Source organism: Equus quagga, chromosome 5 (genome assembly GCF_021613505.1).
Source record: "Equus quagga isolate Etosha38 chromosome 5, UCLA_HA_Equagga_1.0, whole genome shotgun sequence".
NCBI classification, from domain to species: domain Eukaryota; kingdom Metazoa; phylum Chordata; class Mammalia; order Perissodactyla; family Equidae; genus Equus; species Equus quagga.
Genome location: NC_060271.1, coordinates 41,463,327 through 41,487,283, shown reverse-complemented (window position 1 = coordinate 41,487,283; position 23,957 = coordinate 41,463,327). Strand labels below are relative to the sequence as shown.

The 23,957-nt window shown below is 54.3% G+C and overlaps 1 protein-coding gene and 1 long non-coding RNA gene across 3 annotated transcripts in view; both read right to left on the bottom strand.

Annotated features, from left to right (window-relative positions):
• Positions 1 to 2,324: 2,324 nt before the first annotated feature.
• On the bottom strand, positions 2,325 to 7,512 carry LOC124240286 (uncharacterized). Its single transcript, XR_006888825.1, has 3 exons — positions 7,453 to 7,512; positions 6,355 to 6,478; positions 2,325 to 3,814 (listed from the first exon to the last, which is right to left on the bottom strand). It is a non-coding gene; the product is annotated as an uncharacterized LOC124240286 (long non-coding RNA).
• A 12,678-nt stretch (positions 7,513 to 20,190) lies between these two features.
• CTNNBIP1 (catenin beta interacting protein 1) overlaps positions 20,191 to 23,957 on the bottom strand; it is a 48,761-nt gene continuing 44,994 nt past the window's right edge. For both annotated transcript variants that reach the window (XM_046661031.1, XM_046661033.1), the window contains exon 5: positions 20,191 to 22,662. Coding sequence is in view for 1 of the 2 variants with exons in the window: in XM_046661033.1 (XP_046516989.1) it covers positions 22,604 to 22,662 (59 nt within the window). In the remaining variant the exon portion in view is untranslated. The remainder of the gene's footprint in view (positions 22,663 to 23,957) is intronic.

The following is a 23,957-nucleotide window of genomic DNA, read 5'->3' as shown; positions in this document are numbered from 1 at the left end:
GCGCGAGAGGGCGGGGGCGGGGCGCGCGCCTCCGAACCCGCCGGCGGAGCCCGCAGCGCGCGCCCGCGGGGACGCGCCCGGGGGGTGGCTCCCGAGAGGCTGGGAGGGGCCCCGGGGGCTGCACCCCGGCCCGGCCGCGGCCGCGAGCATCAGCTCCTCATCCCCGCGCGCGCTCCCAGGCTCCCCAGTCGAGCGAGCGGTACCCTGGGGCCCGCGCCTCCCTTCCTGCCCTTCCCACCGCCACCCCAAGGAGTGCAGACCCCGCCGGAGGGTGCAGCCGCAGGCCCCTGAGCGCCAGCGCCCTGTGCCACTTCGGGCGAGTCACGTCGCCTCCCTGAACCTCGGTGTCCTCTTCTGTTAAGTGGAGGTGACGAGAGAGCTCGCGGGCTCGTGAAAGGTGTTCAAGGAGACGAGGTCAGCGAAACTCGGTTTGTAAACAGTCACGGGCTGCGCAGCACGTGCTGCGGTGGTTCCAGACCTGAGGGGGGATTGCCAGTCCCAGGGAGTCCGTCTTGAATTTGTAACTCAAGATTCCTCCATTTGGTGAAGAAATGCGTTTGTTGCTTTTTAAAGGCAGCTTGTGCACACGCCCTTTCTAGAAGATCCTCGTATCATGCTAACAGTCCCTTAGAAATGCAGAGATCCAAAGGGATAAAGAAGGGTTCCTCGGTGGATCCCTACAGGGGTCTTGGGTCTTCCCCCTTTCCTCCTGTCCTGGGACTGCCCACACTGGAGGAAAGGACTGGAACAGTCAGGCATGGGCCCCTGTGTGCCAGGCACTGTACCGTAGGAGGTACATTCTTGGATCCATTTTGCAGATGGGGAAACAGACAGAAAGGTAAAATAACATCCCCAGTGGAGACACCTATGGTGAGAAGAGGCATCAGCCCTCAAGGACAGGGCAGTGGCATTAGGAAGACACCAACAGCAAAAGTCAAATGACAATAAAATGTTAATTGTTCAAGACTGTGCTGCAAGAGCTATCAAAGGTGGCTTACTGCACAGTGATTGTCATGCCGTTTGCCGAGAGGGTCTGGTAGGCTGGTGGGCTTTGTGGAGGCCAGCTGGGGGTGGGGTAGATGGCGCAGGGCAGGTGGGCTTGGAGGCTGGGAGGAGAATGAGTCACTCTATGTGTGGAGAGCAGAGGACTTATTTAGGAGAGTAGTGGGCGAAGAGCCCAAAAAGGTGGATTGAGGCCAGATTGTGAGGTGCCTTCAACGACAGGATCAATGAAGGATTTGCACTTAATCCTACACGTCACAGGAAGACCTGACAGGAGTGAACAGAGGTGGGACATGACCGGAGGGGAGTTTCCAAGCAATCTGTAATGGAATATGCTCTTCCCTGGCCTTTGTCCCTCAAGGCATCTTCCACCAAAGCCTGAAGATTCCGTCTCTGCGTCCCCTGCCACCTCCCCCCACCCCGCCCCGGGTCCAAGAGGACTAGACTCCCCTTGGGTGGACCCCTTCTGAGGCACCTGCCTTCTCCAGGCCACGCCCCTCCTCTCCTTCCAGCCAGCACTGCAGAGTCATCCTCTCTGGGCGTTGCTGTTGCTTCCACCCCTCCCTGGCTCTGGGTGACTCCCTGCTGCCACCTCATCAGGGCTGGCCCAGACAGCCCTGCCGGCTTCCCACCCCTCAGGCCCCAGGCAGCAGACCTCAGGGCCCGCTGTTCTGACACTATCTGCACTCAAGTTCACTCCTTCCCAGGGCCGGCATCACATGGCACACCCTCCCCCTCTCTGCCCTGAGCCTCAGGTCCTTACAGCGTGCCTCTGGGCTGCCTCCTCCAGGAAGTCCTCCTGGATTGTCAGTCACTCCCTCCCGAAGCCCCACCTGCTCTTAACTGGACAGTCCAGGCTTGATAGTCTGCTACTCTGTGCTGTTGAGCTACTTGTGCACAACACTTGTGCTGTTTGTGCTGTTGACTGACTATCCACGTGTGTGCTTTTCTCCTCCACACTATTCTAGTGGGAAGAACTCAAATGGTACAGTCAGACAGCACTGGATGGGAATTCCAGCTCCTGCTCCTACAAATGACTTTGGACAAGTTGCAGAACTTTCTGAGTCTCTCCTCACCTGTGAAGTGAGATAACAATTTGTGAGAGCTGTGAGAATGACTTTAATGAAATAATGCAATTAAAGTGCCTCGCAGAGCCCAGTGCACAGTAGGTCTAAACGTGTGGGAGTTTCTCTTTTTCCTTCAGGAGCCTTCTGAGCTCCTAGTAAACTGCTGAACACACGGAAGGTACTCAATAAATACTCAGTGATGAACTAAATGAATCGCTGTGTTCGTTTTTTTATCATGGAGATCACACCTCAGAGGGTAGAAAAACGTACCCTGTAGGTTTCCAGAAACCTTCGAGATTTACAAAACATAAAATCAGAAAGGTATAATCTCAGAACGATGTTTTGAGTCAATAAGCTGATGCCAAGAGGGAAAATGTAATGTATTCAGTTCTATTAGAAACACAAACAAAAGCTCTTTGGTGTCTGGAATCCTGGTCCCTTTATCTTCTCACCCTCACGGTCTCTTAAAGAAACAAAGAGAGAGATCAAAAAGGTCCGAGGCGGCAGGTGGGCAGACAGACGGCCGGTGAGCTCAGTGCAACCCACACACACTGAGGTTTTGCCCACAGGAGAGTTGGTCCAGATGCAAGGCTCAACTTGCATATCTTGGAGGCAGGGAGACCAGTGAACTCGGTTTCCAGTCAGCCTGACAATCGCCTTGGCCATATTGGCACTTTTTAAAGGTCTCCCCATGATGGATTAGTTAATCCTCAAAATGACCCTGAGATGGGGATCGATCCAGACTTACGGTTAGCAGAGAGGGACCTTGCCTGAGCTGAGCCAGCTGCTGACAGAGCAGCGCAGGGGAGCCATGGGGCAGGGCAATGCAGCATCCCCAGGCCTGTCCTTAATGGGGGATGTAGACGTCAGGATAAGGAGGTGGCTTTGTCAGCCGGGCAAGGAAGACTTGGGTCTTCGAACGTATAGTCAGACCATCTGCACAGTAGGTAGAAAGGATACAAAATTTCCAGGGTGTTCCATCTTTCAAAATGACTCTTGCTAATAACGGTCTCTTGTACGAAACTCTTCACCTGTAAATGACATCCCATTGGTGCCTCCAGCAACCCTATCCAGAAGGTACGTTTATTGTTCCAGATGAGAAATATGCAAAATTTGCTCAAGAGCACATTGCTAGACAGAAGGACACCTGGGATTCAATTTCATGTCTGTCTGAGCCCCAAACAGTGCCTTAACCCCTCCATGATGTTATGCCCCAGTTGCCAAAAAAAGCCCTGCGCAGGGTCCCACAGCTTGGAGCCAACGTGCTCTACCACGGTCAGAGGTGAGGCTTTGCCACGCTGCGGCTGTACGAGGCCATGGAAGGCAGTCCTCGTCCAGTCTCGGATCCTCACTGGCACCTTCATTCCCCGGTCCAGAGTTGCTGTGAAGATGAAACAAGGTCGTGTGCAGGACAGCTGTTTGCCAGGAAGCCAATCCATTCTCAGGTGGGCGTGTTATTCCTGTTAGCACAGCGTGCACTGGGCGAGTGTTTGTGGAACCGAGCTGGAGGCAGGTACGCAATCATTGCAGCCGCTGTCCTCATGATGTTCTTGGGAGCAAACGCACTTCAGGGCTGCTGCCGGAGAACGTTGTGAGAATCTCGACGAGAGCCGCTGATTGCAAACTTCCGAAAGGGCTCACACCATAGCCCCCAGCACCACCACCAGGGTTCCCCGGGAGCTCCAGCATGTGCAAGGTCTGGCCCCATTCCTGCCTTCTGGTGGCCTAGCCAGGTCACTCTATTGCTGTTAGAAGGGATAATTAATGAGAGGCAAAAGGATGTGTGACTCTGGTCAGACAGACCTGGCTTCAAATCCGCATCTATCCACTTACTTCTCTTTTGTAAAATTTCTACTTAACTAATTTTGTGGTTATATTAAATATTTGCATGGTTCCAAAGTCATATCTAGAAAGCAAGGTGCTCAGAGGAGCCGAGTTCCATTCCTCTCTCCTCCCTGTGCCCTCCTCCCTGTATAGACTGCCATTTTGTCTGTTTCTGGCTTACCCTTCCATTGTGGGTTTTTCTTTTTTTTTTAATACAAGTGCATATTTGAATGTATTTCTCTCCCCTTTCTTAGATAAAAAGCAGCATATCACACCTGCTGTTCTGCATCTTGCTTCTTTCACTTCATAAAATAACCTGGAGATGGCTCCATCTTGGTATACAAACAGTCTTCATTCCTTTTCATAGCTGCATAGTACTCCCTTGTCGTGATATTGTGATAGAATGAGAAATAGATATTTGGTCTTTGTCCTCAGTTCCTAGCACAGACGTCCTAAATCCCTTGGAACCTCCTGGGTGGTAGGAGCATCTTTTGTTCTAATGAGGTGACTCTTGGGGGCTCCTGGATGGTTTTAGGATGGAGGCCAGTCACCAGAAAGACCAAGCCATGATTAGAAGCTTGGATATTTCAGCCCCACTCCACCCCCAACCTCAGGGAGGGAAGAGGGGCTGGAGATTGAGTTAATCATCGATCAAGCCTCCATAGAAATCCCTGAACTACAGGATTCAGAGAGCTTCTGTGTCGGTGAGCACACCCACGTGCTGGAAGCATTGCACACCCCAACTGCACAGGGACAGAAGCTCCTGTACTCAGGACCCTTCCAGACCTTGACCCATGTTCCTCTTCATCAGGCTGTCCATTTATATCCTTTTAACAAACCAGTAAAGGTAAGTAAAGTGTTTCCCTGAGTTCTGTGAGCCATTTGACAAACTATTGAACCTGAAGAGGGGGTCACGGGAATCCCCAGAATTGTAATCAAATCGGACAGAAGTAGCAGTAACCTGGGGCCCCACTACTTGTGACTTGCATCTGAAGTGGGGGCAGCCTTGTGGGACTGAGCCCTTAACCTGTGAGGTCTGCACTAATTCAGAATAGTTCGTGTCAGAATTAAATTAAATTGTAGGACACTCGCTTGGTGTCCGCAGAGAATTAGAGAATTGCTTGGTGTGATACCTGTGATACCTGACATATTTGGTGTCAGAAGTATGAATAGGGAAACAGTTTTCCTTGATGTGGACCTGCCAGAGTGTACTTCATCAGTCCCCTATGGAGGGGTTCTTTCCCGTCTTTTGCTCGTACAAAGAGTGCGGCAATGAGGCTTATTGTGTTTTTTGTTTTTGCCGGTCGTGCTGCCTTCTCCCTCTGTGGCCTGTGGAGAGGTCCCTCACCTTTCCAATCTCAGTATCTCCCTCTGTAAAATGGAGAGAAGTCAGTGCCCGCCTCATGGGGTGTTGTGGGGAACGGATGAGCCAGTGCACAACGTCAGCTATCTATCATTATTATTCATCACTGTCCGTGGCTCAGGGCTTTTGGGCTCTCTGGCGGTGACAGAAACCCTGACTTAGGAAGGGGCGTTCCTGTGGCCTCGCGGGAATCAGGTCAGGACCTGTGGGTTTGTTTCAGACTCTTTCTAATGCTTCCTATGGCTCTCCATTTGCGGAGTATCTAAGAATTCCCACGCATGAAGCATCAGCGACTGCTGGCCGGCGAAAATTTCCAGGGAAGGAAAACCTCACTTCCCGCAGAAGCCAGGCAGCTCGCTTTTGCACCCCCAAAAGGTGGGGCGAGGATTGGGTTTCCTGCTTCTACTCCCTCCCAAAGGTAAGAAACAGCAGATTCCCCCTCCCTGTTGTGGATGGGCGGTGGGCATGCAGCTGAGCCTCTCACTCTGCCTGCGGTGGAGGGAGGGGGTGCCTATTTTATCCCGCAGCACAAACTGTACACCCCAGTGCCCTCCACACACACAACAGGTGGGCAAACGTGGTCCCTCTGAGGGCACACAAGCCTCACGCGCTCTTTCTTTCTTTCTTTTTTGAGGAAAATCAGCCCTGAGCTAACTACTGCCAATCCTCCTCTTTTTGCTGAGGAAGACTGGCCCTGAGCTAACATCCACGCCCATCTTCCTCTACTTTATATGTGGGACGCCTACCACAGCACGGCTTTTGCCAAGCAGTGCCATGTCTGCACCCGGGATCCGAACCGGCGAACCCCAGCACACCTGAGAAGCAGAACATGTGAACTTAACCACTGCGCCACCCGGCCGGCCCCTCACGTGCTCTTTCTGCACACGGCACCTCACTGGAAAGGAGTGGCCTGGGTTTCCAGAGAGGAGGGACAGGCAAGGGCACAGCGTCCCCCGCACACAGAGGAAACACGGCCACTGTCTGGGCACAGAGAAACAGCACAAACTTAGGCTCTATCCATAGCTCCATCATATTTCCTGGAATGGGAGAGGTTGTAGGATAAAATGCTTAAAAAAATAGGAGGAGTGTCTTACTCACATGGTCTTGCTTCAGACAGACCTGGGTTCCAGTTATTAGCAGAAAAGACCAGATGGCCTCATTACTCTGAGCTTCAGTCTCCTCATCCATAAAATGGGCATCATCATCACCATCAGCATACCTCCTTTAGATTATTGTGAGGATTAAATGTAAAGACACGTATTAAGGGTTTAGCGCAGTCTGTGATGTTAGTTAGTGGTGACTGCTCTCACGGTGTGACAATCGTGGTGGTGATCAGATGTGTGAGCGTACTTTGGGAAGTCCAAGGAGATGATGACGGTTACAATAGCTACTTTCACACAGCTCTTTAGAGTTTGCCTGTGTCTAGCATCCTCCCTTTCTCAAGGGCATCTGTATGCATTTGGGACTCACAACGATCTCCCTCGCGGGGATTTTTACTCATCCCTATTTAACTGGTGGAAAGCAGGAGATCAGAGAGGTTGAGTGACTTGCCAAGACTGTCCAGCATAGGTAGCAGAGCCGGCCTCAGATGAGGCTCCTCTGGCCTTTCTGTGCTGCTTCCTCCGCCCTGAAGCTCTCTGGACCAGCAAACTCCAATAAAAGTAAAGAGCCAGGTTTCAGAATTTCTGGCTCTTTCAAGCCTCCAGATCATCTAGTTGCTCGGGGATACCTCTCTTTTCTCCTTTCTCATCTGTGTAGCAGGGATTAATCACCCCCCAGAGATCAAGAAATAACGAGCACAACTCACAGAGCATTTGCTGTGGGCCGGCCCTGCCCAGAGCGTTCTGTGTGCATTATCTGATTTCACGCTAACAGCAATCACATGCAGTGAATACAACAATTAGCCTGCTTTTACAGAGGAGGATGCTGGGGCTGAGAGAGGTTAAGTAATGTGTCCAAGGTCACACAGCCAAGTCAGGATTAAAGCCTACATTGGTCTGGTCCCAAAGCCGAAGCTCTTACGAGCCAAGACTCTGGGATGGAACAGTGAGGGGAAGCGATGCCCTGACCAAGGACCAGGCTCCCCACCCCATCCCAAAGGACAGCCAGGAAGTCCCCTCTCTACGAGGACAGGCCTGTCCTGAGCATCTCAGGCCAGCTCTCGCCCTCACACAGGTGCAGATGTGGCCTTCTCACCTGCATCGGCCCTTTTCAGGTTCCCAAGCTCTCCTCAGGGCTTCTCTCATTAACCCCGAGTCTGCCGCTTCTGGCTGTGTGGCCCCTCTTCTCTGTTTCTTCATCTGTAATATGGGATCGTGATGACATGTGCCTCACGGGGCTGTTGTGTGGATTAAGTGTGCACTCAACACTGTTCCTGGCACGCTGTGAGTGCTCAAAAAATAGCAGCTGTCCTTCCAGTGAGGTCCGTTCTCCGTCAGCCCCATCACCCCAGGGTGTGGACAGGGCAGGGAGTAACTAACTCTGCTCTCTCTGCCTGCCCGAATCCTGGCAGTTCTTTAAGAGCCCTGAGGCGTGAGTCCTTGTGTATCTGAGAAGGCAGGCCAGGCGCGGTCCCCCCAGAGCCTCCTCTCCCCATGGCCCTGCCTGGAAGATGTCCCAGGCATCGTCAGGGCCGGGAATATCACAGCAAGCCTTGCTGCCACAGGCCTGGCACTGTCGCCATCTCTCTCCAGCCGGCAGGAAGAGCCAGGGGAAAGGAACATTCACCTAGGGAGGGACTCCCAAGGGTCTCCTGTTTCCAGTTGGGCCTGAAGGGGTGGCTGGAACAGGGAGGGTGACTCCTGCCTCCTCCCCCCTCCCTGCTCGCTCACCAGCCTCAGTGAAGTTGCAGTGCTGGGCTTCAATCAGCTGAGGCCATTGATTTAGGGGGTGCAATGAGGAGGCTGCCTGTGGGGGGAAGACAGTCTTCTCCCTGACCCACCAGCCGATCACAGGTAGGGCCCCCGGAATTCTCAGTGTGTCTTGCTGTGGCTGGCTTAGCAGGAGCTAGGGGAAAGGCAGGGAGGCAAATTGCAGGAGAGCACTGGAGTGAGAAGGGCCTCTTGCCCCCCACCCAGGCCCAGGGAGGCAGGGGCAACTTAGTGGCCTGGAGAGGAAGGGAGGGGAGGGGAGGGGAGGGGACCCATCTGGGGAGTCTGTTAATCCTGCTCCCATCCTGGCCCCCTGGCTGCACAGGCCCAGCTAGCAGCAGTGATAAATGGGCAAGGGAGAACTGATTGAGCTGCGGGCTGCAGGCTCAGTCCAGCCCTGCGTCTGCTGCAGCAAGGCCAGGGAGCTGGAGCAAGAGGGAAGAGGCAGCTGGGGAGGCCGAGTGCAAGGAGCCCCAGACACAAGGTCGGGGGCAGGGGAGGCTCTGCTTGGCACTAGCTGGGTGGGGGATGCTGCATGTTAGGATGAAGCTCGTGCCAGCCGCCTCCAGGCCTGAGCAGGGCGCCTTCCAGCTGCAGGAGGCAAGCTTGGGCAGGGCAGACTCCAGACAGTCTGTCCCTGGGGCCATGGAGACACAAGGCAGTGAGGCCTGCGTGCTGAGAGGGCAGAAGGAAGAGGGGCCACGAGCGCTGTTATCTGGGCCTCTGAGGGAGGCCTGCCATCTGCCCCTGGACTTGATGGCCACTCAGGAACGGAGGAGGAGAGGTTGCAGCACTGAGTTGCAGGTCTCCAAGTCGGAACCGATGCTGCCCCAGGGCCCAAGATAGTCACCACTTGCTGGTGAGTCACTTCAATGCCTTAATCACCAGAATCCCTGGGTGGGGTGTCTGCCAAGGCCCTGGTCAGGTTGCTGCAATGTCCGGACTTGCAGAAAGGTCTGGATTCCTCACTCCTTCAACATACTCACCTTGCCCATAAATCCAAAGGCCAGGCCTGGGTGCCTGGCTCTGGACAGGATCCAACCAGGGGGCCCACCAAGCATCCCCATGTCCCCCCACCCCACTCCCCTCTGAGCAGGGTGAAGGGGAAACGGATGTTATTTGCTCATCTTTGCTAATTTGAAAAGGAGCATAAACAGCAGAGCTCAGTTGCACAGCTCTGCCGAGGGTGTACTTTAAGTCCAATTATGTGCTATTAGTGCGTTTGCTCTTTGTTCGCATGGCATATTAATTGCAGATCTGGTATTGTGGCAATTAACACAATTATGGGCTCTTTCTGTCTTCCGGCGGGCCACAATCCATATGCTTTTGACCAAGGAGTTGGGCTTGTGAAATGAAGGGAGACGCCCACTGGGGAGAATGTCCACTGTTATGGGTTGAATTGTGTACCCACAAAATTCCTATGCTGAAGTCCTAGCCCCCCGTACCTTAGAATGCAACCTTGTCTGGAGATAGGGTCTTTACAGAAGGTAAAGTGAGGTCATTAGGGTGGGCCCCAATCCAATATGACTGGTGTCCTCATAAAAGGGGTAATTGAGCCACACAGAGGGAAGACGATGTGAAGAGACGCGGGGAGAAGACAGCCATCAACAAGCCGAGCAAGGCGGGAGGCCTGGAGCAGGGGTCTCCCTCACAGCGCTCGGAAGGAACCACTCTGCCGACACCTTGATTTTGGACTTGCAGCCTCCGGAGCCGTGGCACAATGCATTTCTGTTGTTTAAGTCACCTGCGACGTTTTGTTAAGGCCGTCCAAGCAAACTCATAGCCCCACCTCTGTCCCAGGCAGAGTCCCCCGAGTGGGACAAGGAAGGATGAGGGAGGGAGCACCAGCGTCTCTGTCAGTCCAGAAGTCTCGAGAAGGGATCAGCAGTGACAGTCAGCCCCTCCCTCCCACCAGTGCACCGCTTTCCCAGGGCTTGCCCATCGGTGTGACCTCTGTTCTGGCCCCTGGGCCTTTCTGCTCCATGGCACTGCTGCTGGAGTTCCCCCTTCCCTCTGCACCCATCTCTAATTAGTCACCTGGCTGGGCCAATCCTGGACGCGTCACTTCCTTTCGCTTTGTCATCTCCTAGTCCTGAGGAAGGAGGGTTACCACCTTGTAAGGTAAACAGGGTGTGTGTTATTTTCCAGGTTCAACCACTGATAACGGTCAGGTGTCTGCACAGTGTTTTACAACTTGCAAGATACTTATCGAAGACCTGCTCTCATTCCACACTTGCATCAACCCCACGGGGGTTGGTATTGTCACCCATTTTACAGAGGGCGGAACTGAGGCTTGGAGAAGCCACACACCTGTAAGCAGCTGTGCTCAGACCTAGCTCTGATTTTACGCCTTGTGCTCTTTCTCCACAGCGGCATTTCTCGTGGGATGTTCCATGGAATAGTTAAACTTAAAAGACTTCTGTGGTCAAAAAATGAGGGAAAGCTAAATGAAATGATGACCTTATCGCAGGACTTCTCAGAACCTTCAATATACCGTGAATCTCCAAAACAATGCATATAGTGTGCAGCATTGTCCAGCTTTCTTTTACTTTTGCGAGACACCTGCCGTTCCAGGCAGGGCTGCATGACACCACAGAGCCACTCTAGGATGGCAAAACTGGTCTACATGAGGAAGAAGAAAACTCAACTCAGCCTCAATAGAAGGATCCCCTCCTACCCCACTCTTCCCCTCCCCCATGGCAGGCTGGCTGAGCACCAGGGTTGGTGTCACCGTGCGATCTCTCACCCTCTGGGGTTCAGCCAGCAGCAGACCCGGGTGGTGGACAGCTTGTCCCTGACCACATGATTCTTCTCTTTAGGCACCACCGTTGCCCCCTACATGTGGCTCTGGTGGTGATGTCACTTTAAATAGCCTGCCGCACCCTGGGGAACAGGAAGGGAATATGACTAAATCCCCAGTAACTGTGATTCGTCCAACAGGTGGCCCATTAACCAAGCAGGGCCAATCAGGGACCGCCCTGGGATTGTTTGGGGCCCTGAGAGAAAGCAGCTTTCCTTCCACTGAAGCTGCCAGGAGCTATGTTCTGCTGTAGGAGGAGAAGGTCCATCTGAAAGGAGATGATGACACCAAAAGGCAAGGTCAAGCAGAAACAAACAGAGACGGACCTAAAAGGAGAGAATGTTCCAGAAGCATCGAGTCCCCAGTTCCAGTCCCTGAGGCCCTGGTTCCTGCAGCAATTGTCTTAATCCTATGAGCTACTCCCAGAGCCTCCCCAACAACATGAGCCAGTTGGAGGTGGATTTCTGTTACCTGCAAACCAAAAAGTCCTGACCAGTACAAGTCCCCGAGCCCCATCAGTAGCTAGAATGGATTTACCAGTCAAGACAGGCCCAACAGGGCTGTGGTGGGGGCTGCCACACAGGTGCCAGGGCCCAGCCCCTCTAAAACATGCCCTGAGGCCTCAGCCAGAGAAACAGAGATGATGCCCTCTTCTCCGTAGGTCCCAGATTTCCTGTCATCAGCATAATTTTAGTTCAGAAAATAGGGTCACCATACCTGTGGGTCACAGAGGGCTTAGCAGAGAAGCCATTTCAAGGTCAAAGTTATTCATTCATTTAACAACTCTTTATTGAGAGCCCACAATATGTCAGGTCCTGGGGACACAGCAGTGAAGACGTCCCCGCGTGAGCTTACCTTCTAGTGGGAGGAGCCAGAGAAAAACAAGCAAAGAGAGAAATTCATAAACAAGGTGATTTCAGATAAAGGGAACAAACAGGAAAGTGGGATAGAGCATATCAGAGACGAAAGCAAAATAAGGTGGTCAGTGAAGACCCTCTGAGGGGGTACTGTGGTCTGAATGTTTGTATGCCTGCTGGCCCCGTGGCCGAGTGGTTAAGTTCACGCGCTCCGCTGCAGGCGGCCCAGTGTTTTGTTGGTTCCAATCCTGGGCGCAGACATGGCACTGCTCATCAAACCACGCTGAGGCAGCATCCCATATGCCACAACTAGAAGGACCCACAACGAAGAATATACAACTATGTACCGGGGAGCTTTGGGGAGAAAAAGGAAAAAATAAAATCTTTAAAAAAAAAAAAGTCCATGTGTTGAAATCCTAACCCCTAATGTGATAGTGTTAGGAGGTGGGGCCTTGGGGAGGCGATTAGGTCGTGAGGGTGGAGCCCTCATGAATGGGATTAGTGTTCTTATACAAGAGACCCCACAGAGCTCCCCAGCCCCTTCGGCTCTGTGAGGACACAGCCAGAAGTTGGCAGTCTGCAGCCTGGAAAAGGGCTCCCGCCAGAACCCGACCATGCTGGCACCCTGATCTTAGATTTCCAGCCTCCAGAACTTCGAGAAATAAATTTCTGTTGTTTATGAGCCACCCCGTCTGGTATTTTGTTATAGCGGCCTGCATGGACTAAGACAGAGGGTGACATTTGAGCTGACATCTGAATATTGAAGATTCAGCCATGTGGAAGGATTGTAGGCAGAGGGAACAGCAAGTACACAGCCCTGAGGTGGGGGCAGGCTCAGCATGTCTGAGGAAGAGAAGGGGCTCAGGGGCTCAGTATGAAGAGCAGGGGAGAGGGTAAGAGCTGAGGGCAGAGATTAGCAGGAGCCAGGTCACAGAGGCCTTGGGCTGCCCACGACAGGGAGGGGAGACTTCCTCCCGAGTGCAAAGGGCAGACACTGCCTCACAGGGTCCAGGGTGGGGACCCGGGCAGGCTTACTTGTGTTTTCTCAGGGCCCAGAAAAGCAAGCGGCGCCCAGCGACAACCTTTCAGGGAAGGCTTTGGGCTCGGAGCACCCAGTATTGTCTGATACAGCAAGAGTCAGAAGGCCATGCAGGTTCAAAGGCTCAAGATCACTGATGCGATCCAGTGGTCAGGAGAGGCCAGTGATGCTGAAGAAACAAACAGGCCCAAGACTCGGGCACAAACCAACCACACACTTCCTTCCTCACTCATGGACTGGACGGGGGCTCTGCCAGGACCCAGGCGATGGGCAAGCTGCTCTGGAACTTTACCAAATGGCTCTTAAAGCTTCCACCTGGAATGGCCCATCACTTCTGCCCACATTTCATGGGCCAAGGCAAGTGAGGGCTGCACTTAACTGGGAAGAAGGGGACACAATCCCACCAGCTGGGAGCATTTGGGGAGCGGCACTAATGACTCTCACAATCCCCTGTTTTACAGATGGGAAACTGAGGCTCAGACACGTGGAGCAGAATCCCCCAAGGCAGGTGGGAGGGTGGACTAGAGCACCCAGGCCCTGATGGTCCCGGGCTCTCTCTGCAATGCTCCCCTCCCTCCCCCTCCCCCCGCCCCAGCCTCCTCCTCTGCCTAATGACCTTGAAGAGCTTAATCTCCGGAGCCTCTGTGCCCTCCACACACAAGCATGAGCTCATCGTCCCAGCATCTTGGAAGACGGACAGAGTACTAGGGCACCCCCTCTCGCCCTTCCTCTCCCCCGGGACAAATGTTTGGGGCCCTGAATAGATCACACAGCCTGGGGAGGTGGTGGCAAGAGCAGGCCCGAGCTAGTGCTGGCAGCTGCCCATCCAGCAGCAGCAGCAGGAATGCGCTGGGCCAGGTGGGGAATGGCGTGCTGCGGCTCTCCAGTGACCACCAGGCTCTAGGCTGAACTCCCGGCTTGCCTCAACACATCACCCCTAAACGTTTTCTCCTCAGGAAGCAGCTTCCTGGGCTCCTCCAGCTGCTCTCTCTCCATCTGACTACTGGGGAGGAGCCAGGGACCAGTGGGCCCAGTGGACCTGCAGGCCTTTGCTACCACCGTGCCCTGATCCCCCCATGAGCCACATGACACGGCAGGGAAAGGATGGCCCCACAGCAAGTGCAGGAGCTCCGAGGGAACCTCCTGACTGCTCGGCTCCCTGCACAAGCCTGGGTCTGCCAGCTCCTGCTCCACCTCCCTGGTGGCAAGGGTTTTCCTTTCCTGCAGGACACAGCACTGTTGCCTATTTCCAAGTCAGCCTGTCCCAGCAGCCTCTGTGACCACAGGGCAGGGCTGTGTCCCTGTCATCGCTGCCTTCCTAGCTTGTGCACAGTACGTCCTCAATCACGTTTCCTGACTGGCCGAATGCCTGATGGGGACCCAGTTGGTGGTCCTGGGCTAGTTAAGTCTCCAGAAGTCTGGAGAAGTCCTAGAGGCCAGCCAGATGGCTCAGGGCTCACCTCTGAAGCAAGTCACATGAGCTGGGAGGACCTGCGAGAGCAACGAAGGGTGGTCTCAGATAGAAGCCTTGAGGGTCCAGAGTCCAGGCTGCCCCTCTCAAGGGTATGGTTTCTTTGCAGCCTCAGGAGTTCCAGATTGGATGTAGGGGGTGATTCAGTCAGAGAAAAGTCCACAGACCACCTTCCTTTGGGATGCTGGCCCACCCCCAAGACAAATTCCCAAGGGCCAAGCTGGCAGGAGCAGCTGGCTGAGAAGGGGGGTGGAGGGTGGACAGCAGCAGCCAGCCCCACTGGGCCTCCCATAGGCCTCCTCTGGCCTGGGGTCTTGGGGACAGAGGGTTTCTGAGGGAGCACAGAGTGGCTGCACAATAGGTTGGCCAGGAGTGGCTGACTCAGGCCAGCGAGGCCCAGCGGAGGCTGCTTTGGGCACTGCAGAGGATGGAAGGATCTGTAGAAACAGCCAGGGTTGAGGCTGGCCCCACCCAGGACCCGTCAGCCTCCCCCTCAGCCAGGCTCCTTCCCCAGGCACAGCTCAGCTCCCTCCACCATGCCTGGGCTTGGTCTTGCTGGCTGTGGGTTCCTCAGGGTGGTCAGTGTTTTCTTTCACACAAGGACACATGAGGATGTGCAGCCTACAGTAAACAAAGGGCTATTTTTACCGCCTCATTGTTTCCTCTCTCAGCGTCCTGGCTCCCCGGCCAAGGTACACCTCAGTCCTCCCTCCTAGCACCCGGCCACCCGCCTATACTGCAGGGCTCTGCCCTGCCAGGTGCCAGCAGCTCAGCCACCACGCTCTCCTGCAGGTGCCACCGTGGAGCAGGCCCGGCTGCAGGTGAGGAGAGGCGCACTCCCTGGTCTGCAGGTGGTGGAGTGAGACTGGGAAGGGGCGCAGAGGGCGCCTGAGCCAGGCCTGGGAGACCCATCAGGGAGGCGAGCATCTCAGCCTGTTTGTCCCTCTCCCACAGCTGGCTGTCTCCAGCCGCAGCCCACCCAGACCCATGGCCTGTTCAAAAGAGCCTGGCTCCTGCCTAAAAGGAGGTCAAATGCTGGGGGCAGCCCCGCTCAGCCCGAGGCTTAGAGTTGCTGGTGCGTGGAGACAAAAAAAAAGACCATCCATCCCCTATTGCCTGACTCCAGGCAGGCACACCACTGCTGGTGTGCACTCAGTGAATCCAGACAACCCACGATGTAGGCGCCATTATTGTTCTCATTTTCCAGATTGGGAAACAGGCTGGGAAACATTGAGTGACTTGCCCACATCACACAGCTTGTAACAGGCAGAGCCTGGATTCGAACGTAGGTCTGTGCAGCTCTGAGCCCGGAGTTCAGGAGGGCCTCCCCAACCAGCAGCCACCCCCCTGTCCTGAGGCAGACAGGGGTTTTGTCCCACTCCTCAGGGCTCAGTGGTGGGGGGTGACCTTTGGGCCCTGGGGGCTGGGATCTGTGACCTGGGAGCGGGCGGGAGGAGGGGGAGGGAGGGAAGGAGGGCTGCTGGCTCTTAGGGCTCAGGGCTCCGCGGCTCCCTGTCCGCCTCCTGTTTGCTCTGAAGGAGCTGGCTGCAGTGGGAAGGAGCCTCTGGCTGTGATGGGTTTTTTTTAACCACTTGATCATGTCAAGGATTTAATTTTATCCCCTTCTGTGGCTGGCTCTGATTCTATTTGGAGTTTAAGCATGAGCTAGTGAGCAGGAGGGTCCCTGGAAGGCAGGACTCCCACCCCCAGGTCTGCAAAGCCCCTCCCTGCCTGCCCAGCCCTGATGAGGTCCATCTGGGGGACCCCCTTCAGCTCTGCAGGTTCAGGAAGGCTGCAGGACGGCTCCAATTAAGGCCCTTCCCCCACGCAAAGCAGCTTAGCAGAGGGAGAGGTCCAGGGGTGGGGGCGGGGAGCAGGGGGCAGCTCTTGCTTTGCTTCTTTCAAGGGATCATCTCAGTTCTTTCATCCTCATCAAAAAAGCATTTAACAAGCACCTGATTGGACCTCGGGTCACGCTCCTCCCCGCCAGGAGCTGCAGACAAGGCCTTGCTCTGAATACCTTATAAGCAGAGGGTGGGGGCGGGCCACACCATCATGGGGACTTAAGGATGCCCATATGTGTTGACCACCCACTGTGGGCAGGTCACTCTGTTAAACTTGTCACGTGCATTATCTCATTAGTTCTCAGCAACAGCCTTTTGGGATAGATGCTCTTGTTTTTTCCATTTTTCCAATAAGTTGGATAATTTACCCCAAGTCACACAGCTGCGAGGTGGCAGATCCAGACTTGAATCCCACCAGCCAGAGTTCTCGCTGTCTCCTCAGCCCCCAACTACACGGACATAAAGATTTATGTGAGGGGGCCGGCCCCGTGGCCAAGCGGCTAAGTTCGCGGGCTCCGCTTCAGCAGCCCAGGGTTTCGCCAGTTTGGATCCTGGGCGTGGACCTAGCACAGCTCTTCAGGCCATGCTGAGGCGGCGTCCCACATAGGACAACCAGAGGCATTTACAACTAGAATATACAACTATGTACTGGGGGGCTTTGGGGAGAAGCAAAACAAAAAACAAAATAAAGAAGATTAGCAACAGATGTTAGCTGAGGTGCCAAGCTTTAAAAAAAAAATAAAAAGGAATCACTGGTCTTCACATCAAATGAGTCACTGAGGATCTGTCCATTTAAAAAAAAAATTTATACTGTGGGAGTAAGCAGTATAAACCAAGTTCAAGAGAGAATAATGTTCGTCCAGGGCTTTACTGGGTTCAAAGCATTTTGGTGTAGAGTTTTTAAAGGTACAATTGTTTTTATTATTCTTCCCATTTTACAAATGAGAAAATTAAGGCTGAGAGCTGCCCCAGGGTACAGAGGTCACATTAGGGAGGCAGGGCTCCAACCTTTGAGGTCCCCAAATTCTGAGCTCCTTGGCTGACCTCACTTGGGGACAAGTGTGCTTCGAGGGTGGCCTGCCAGGTGCTGGCCATGGGCTGTGAACAGGAAGAGGCAGGGCAAAGTGGAAGAGGAACTTATTCTAGAAAAACCAGCTTAGCCTAGAGGAGAACTGCCAGGTACACACAGGGAAGCATCAGAGTGGGGACAGGCAAGAAGCAGGAGTTATGGTGGCCAGCTTAGGGGAGAAGCTGGGGCGCCATGAGTTGGTGGGAGACTAGCTTCATGCCCAGACTAGGAAGGCAGCAGTTTCATCCTGGAGGTGAGGGCTGGCCCGAGGACCCTGCATGGGGTCACCTCACCTGACAAATGGTTGTTAACGACCTACCGCAGCCAAACAAGGGGCTTGGAGAACAACAGCAAACACCAGACTGGTCCTGGGGTCACAGAGCTGGCGGGGCAAGAGGGTATTGGGTAACCTGGTGAGGCAGGATTTACTCCCACCCCAAGCTGCCCCTGTCAAAGCTGGAAGCAGTGGCTACAAGCATGGAGTCTGGTGTCAGACAACCTGGGGCTGTGCCACGCTGACCTTTAGCAACCTATGTAACCCCCATTTCATCATCTATAAAATGGGGATAATGACAGATGTACCTCACACAGGACTGAAGATGGTGTGTATACAGTGCTGAGCACCTGCACACAGGTAGAACCCAACACACAGTTGCTGTGTTACTAAGACTGGGACAAGAGAGACACCTGCATAAAAGATGTTTGTGAAAGCCTACCTCCTTCCAGGCCAAGGCCAAGGGCCAGGAGGCGGAAACCCTCAGAGGCTCTGGGTCTGAAGTCACCTCCTCGGGCTGTGCAGGTAGGGTGGGGCTCCCACAGGTGTGTAAACAGGGCAGCCACCTGTCACACACTCTGTTCCTTCCCTGGAACTCAGGGAGAGGCCCCTGCAGGTGGGCGGGCGGGCGGGCTCGGCTAACAGCTCTCTGGGCCCTCCCATGGGCCCTCCGGAACACCCGTGAGGGGCAGCTCCAACGTTAAGGAGAAAAGTGAAGGAAAGGCACGGGCTGATATTCAAAAAGTATTTCACTGCCCTTGTCCTTTGAGGACTTTCTTTAAATTAGGACTAGCAGCCATGGTCCCCAAGCCCCGCAAATCTCCTGAACACTCAGTCGTTGCCCAGAAGAGAGAGTTCCTTCACTGGACAGAGAAGAGTTTTCTAAACATGGCTTCAGGTTAGTCTGGGCCTATTTCATCCTTGGGGAAAGGGGTGGGTGACCATGAGCAACAGAGAGAGAGAGAGAGAGAGGGCCTGCCCACAAAGGCGGGGCAGGTGGGTAGTGGTGGGGTCCCTTGGGGCCCACCGAGTCCTCTGCTCCGGAAGCTGGCTCCTGCGTCCATCTCATCCCCCGCCCCCCCTCCCGGCACTGAACCAGGTGCCTTGGAGGGATTGTTTTCCCTGCTACAAAGGGGCCTGTTCAAAGGCTGAGCAGCCTGGATTCTCACAGCTGCTATTCACCTGCAGGGAGAAGAAGCGCTTCATTCATTCTCAACCATCCTCCCCCCAGGGCTGGGAAACACCAACAAAAGGCAGGGTGCCCGCCTCCCCCAGGCTCAGCCAGGCTCCCAGCTGTCTCTGGCCTCAGCAGTTCAGTGTGGGGGGTCATTATGGGCCACCCCTACCTGGGAAGGTGGACCGAGAAAGTTGCCTACTGTGTGGGCTGAGGGACCCTGAAACCCAGCGCTGCCCCCAGTGTCTTCCCTTTGCCTGCTTACATGACCGATTCACCTCTCTTGAGTGGCCTAATCCCCATTAGAGACCCGAGCTAGCTCTGGGAGGACTTCTCCTCCCAGCTCGGTCCAGGTTCTGTGCTGGGGGCTGGGCAGGTGGGACCAGGGCCAGCCAGCCCCTCCCTCTGCTCAATGGCCCAGTTTAGAAGAGCCGATTAACTCCAAGGTTAGCCACCAACAGTGTCACTCAGAACACTGGGAGGGGGTGGGGAAATTCTACACATAATTTACCTGATATGGGCCCTTGATATGTGTCTCTGTTTAATTTTTAGCTAACAAGGCTTTCTTTTTTTGTCTTTCTCTCAATAACTATAAACTCCTTCCTAGAAAAGGAAGTTACAGAGAAAGGCAGGCCAGTTCAATATAAGAATTAACATAAATTACCTGAAGATGGAATAGGCTATCTTGTGAGGTAGTGAGTTCCCCAGTCCTTGAGAGTATTCAAGCAAAAGCCAGACAAGTCCTTTCCAGAGGTGTTTCTAAAGGGACTCACACATCCGGCCACTGCACGGGCTGCTAGACCACCTCCAACTCTCTTCCAACATTGATTTAATGATGTTGATTGTGCCGTCTGTCCTCATATTCTAGAAACCCCATAGCCTTTAGCACCCAGTGAAATGCTTTGAAAAGGAAACAGAAGCAGTGAGTCCATGTAAGCAGCAAAAAAAAAAAAAAAAAAAAAAAATGAAGACCTAAAATGGGATGATGAAGGGGAGAAATGAAAAATTCTAGAAAATGCTTCCAAAGCAAAAATTCCTAAAGCAGAAATAATTTCAGCTTCCAAACGTGAATATACAGCTGAATACCAATCAATCTTTCATTTCTGGGATGATGGAAGGACTTTTGTTACGACCATTCTCAGCCTGCTGCCATCACACAGGATGTCGGGGAGTCTAGGATGGAAGGATCCCCACACCCTTATGGGTACTGAGTGTCTGCTCAGGAGCATGGACGGGTGAAGTGACCTCTGAAGATTACGGACCTCAGTCCAATCTGGGCTGACATTTGGAATCTCTGGGTCACAAAGGGCCTCAGCCTTCCTCCGGACCTGTCAGCTGGGCTGGGGAGATCTGGAAATTCTTCCAAACTCCGAGCTCCACTCCACATCACAGGCAATTAAACTAGCGAACCCGGGGTTTTCGTGCCTCCTTGCAGCGTCTCCTTGGGCAGGAGGGGCCCTGGCAGCAGAGCCCATGAGCCGTGGGGAAATCAGAGAATGAACCCAACTCCATGGGAGATAACTCAGCTCACGCACCAAGCTATTAAAAATCTTTATTGTTAATTTTTTCTCCAACAGATATATTTTTAGTTGAAATATGAAGCCACAGCAACACTTTCACTTTTCTCCTTCAGAAGATGAGACAGATCAGGGCCATCACTGTTACAAGAGGAAGGCCCATGACCTTGATAAGGACAGGCTGGGGCAGAGAAGACAGCAAAGGCCAGGACGTGGACCCTTTATGGGAGCTACAGGTACAAAGGGAGGGGGCAGCCGGCTGAGGCCTGATAACAGATGTTACAGCCTGGGCGCAGAGGAGACCGAAAAAACTCACCTTTCCCCAGGGGCTCAGCTGGAGCTGCAGGCCACTGAGTGGGAGTGAGCGTGCAGGTGTGTGTGTCTGTGTGTGCATGTGCTCACATATGCATGTGTACACATGCACTGCTCCCCCGGAGGAAGATGCTCTCAGGCCCCTGCTGGGGTACCCACAGTCTTTGTCCCCTGGGGATCAGTGGCCTCTGCAGGCTAACAGTCAGCTAACCAGGGCCAGAGGCCTGTGTACGTGGAGGAGGACACGGGTGTGTAGGCCATGACATTCGAGTCCTCCTTTTGGGGCAAGGCTCAGACAATGATCAGAGCACAGCGTGAACTGCCCACTCACCATGGGGCTCTCCAGGGCTCGGGCCCAGGACACGTTGGTGTTCAGCTCCTGCGCTCCATAACAGCCCTGAGAAGGGGGAAATGCGGCTCCAAGAGTCTTCTCCTGACTTTGGGTACCAGAGGCAAGAAGGGGGCCTCAGCCATCTACTTCCTCAGGGGGAGGGGAGAGGCCTGCATCTTTCTCCAACTCCCCACCCAGATTCCACTTCTGTGAGAGATGCAGGGAGAAGGGTGGGCTGCCTCCAGGGGAAGGAAGGGGGCAGGTGGAAGACTTGGGGTTCCTGAAGCCCTTCAAAGACCACTGCACTGCAATGTGTTTCCGGGGGCCAGGGTAAGGGCCAGCCTGGTGGGACTCGCTCAGTGAAGGCCCAGCCAGTGGTCCCAGTGGGCACTGCATAAATAATGACGCTGTCCCTTCCAGGCTGACATGGAGAGAGATCCTTCTGAAGGCAGTGCAGTGAGGGGCACGGGCCTTGGATGAGAGAACGCCGAGTGCTGCCCGGAGCTACTGCCCCAGCGGCAGATACCCCAGGGGGGGGCCTGGCTGAGGGAGGCCAGGTGTGGATGTTTGGAGCCAAAGGCCTCCCAGGCCTTGTAAGCCAAGCCAAGGCCTTTGTGAGGGTTCCAGCCTCCCAGGCAGAGACTTCTGCTGCATTGTGGGGTCTCACAGCTAGGAGCAACTCCTGCCCTTTACAGGAGGAGCCCCCAGATGAGGCCTCAGGAAGCAGGATAGGGAGGGAATGGCCGAGAGGACAGAGCTGCCAGCGCAGCGCTCCTCTGCTCAACCCAGGGAGGCCAGAGGGGCCCGGACAGCATTTGAGCAATTCCATTCTCAGGAGGGAAGCTAGCTGGCCGCCAGCTCATGGAAGCAATGCACATAAATCCTGCCTAATGGTCACCTCTAAGCTCTGGGCCACTCTTCAGGACAGCGCAAACCTCCTTGGGGCCCTGTTTTCCAGCTGTGGACCCTGCTTAGAGTCCTTGAGGCCCCCTTGCTGGTGGAGCCAGGTGTGGTCATTAAAGCGAATGCGCTCTCCAGGGGGACCCCCAGGCTGGAGAGGGACTGCACGCAGCGGCGGGGGGGGGGGGGGGGAACCCCACGGCAACGGGAGGCATGGGTGAGCCAATGGGAAACCAAATTCACATACTGAAAGCCAATCCAATGAAACACAAACCAAAGGCGTGAAAGCAGCAGCAAGCTCTGTGTGCAATAAATACTGCAGAGCACACTTGGTTTCTTTCTTTTTTTTTTTTCAAGTCAAACATAACAACCAATGTCCCAAACCCTGTTTTCAGCATTTGAAAGAGAGAAGCTGTTGCTATCAGCAGAACACCTGCAGCCAATCAAAGAATAAACCGTTTCCCATTAGCCAGCCAATCAAAATCCTTTTCCAGTTTAAGTAGCCAATCAGCCCTCTTCACATTTCTAAAAAGTGACCTAAATAAAGCACCAGAGCTCGGAGAGCTTCCTGGGAAGCCATATACCGAGGCGCAAATTTTTTAAAAAGTAAGAGTCAGAAATAAAAATAAAAGGTTTCCATTGGTCAAGGTTTAAAAATAAAAAGGTTTCTTCCTCCAGCCAATCGTGAGTCCATCCCTTTAAGCCAATCGTAGCTGCACCACTGGTGTCTCCCGCGATGCCAGCCCCGCCGAGTGGCCTGGGGTGGGGTGGGGTGGGGTGGAGTGGGGTGGGGTGGGGTGGGAAGGTGATCTGCTGCCACTCAGCCGGCCGAGGTCCACACAGATCTCTGGCCCTTGCCAGCTTCCAGGCTGTTCCAAGGGGTTCGCAGCTACTGCCTCCGGTCCTCCGTCTCTGACCTGGAAAACGCCATCACCACATCCTCTGCACCTGCAGACCAGGGGAAAAGAATTGTTGGATGGGCCTCTGGCACTGGGCTGCAATCTGGCACAAGGCAAGGAGGCTGCGGCCCCCAGCTGCAGCATCAGTCTGCCGTAGCGTGGTGCTTTCTGAGTGCAAAGTGCTTCAAGGAAGCCCACCTCCCCTCGGGGCCTTCCCACAGCCTGGTCAGGGGACAGACCAGCAAGCCTGCTGCAGGGTTGCGGGCTGCACGGGTGAGGCTGGGAGGCTTGCTCAAGGCTACACAGCTAAGCAGTGAGCATGGCAAGAACACAGGGCTGTCGGTCCCAGAGCAGGGCTCTGCTCACAGCCCTGTTCCAAGGTCACCAAAGCCAGGGCCCTTGGGAACCTCTCTCTCTTAAGACTCTTGTCTTGATCCCTTTGGAGGATCTTGCTCATTATGATTTCCAATAGCCATTCCTCTCTGCCCAAACCCTACTCAAAGGAGCTTGGCGAGGCCCATTTCCAGCCTGCAGTTGGCCTGGCTGCTACGGAGACAGATAATGGCCATAATCTTTATTATTGTTATTTTTAATCGTGGATTTGAGATTCTGGTCCAGGCACTCATGAAATCACTTCCTTTGTCTTGTTTTCCATAAGACAGGCTCTGACATGCAGCCAGAAAAGGCAGGAGGGAGGAGGGAAAGAGCTCGAAATACTGACCTGCCTCCGCCCCCAGCTGCCGGGAGGGAAGGCACTGACTGAGCCGCAGACCCTGCAGGGCAGGCGAGGTGACCACGGTCCTGCTCTGCCTCCCCAGCCTTGGCCCGCCCTCGGTCCTGCCGCTCTTTCCCCTTTTTCTAAAGGACGGTTCTTGGTTGCGCCCTGAACAACAGTCGGCTGCCCACGGCCTTTCTGACATACTTCTCTTCTGTGCGTCTGGAGGAATTCTCCCCAGGAGGGGAGGATTGGAACAGCAGACACAGGAAAGGCCAACAAAGGGTGGGCTGGTGTGGGTGGTGCGTGGTGGAGCTTCTGGCATGTGACATGGAGCTGGGGAGAGGGCAGGATTCTGCCTCCTCAGGCATGGTGTTGGCCATCTTCATCCACACCATGGGGGAGTCGCCCCCTCACAGTGGCAGCCTCCTACCAACCTCCTTCCTAACTGCCCTGCCTCATGGAGGAACGGAGGAGGCTCCCAGCCACGGGTGCTGCCGGAGGGCCCATCCACAAGGATGTAACATTACAGAGACGTGTCTTCAATTTGGTACCAGGGCTCCAAGGTGCTGCCAATGGAACTAACCCTGCATCTGTCTTGATGGGGTTCTGCTGTTACCAGCACAACC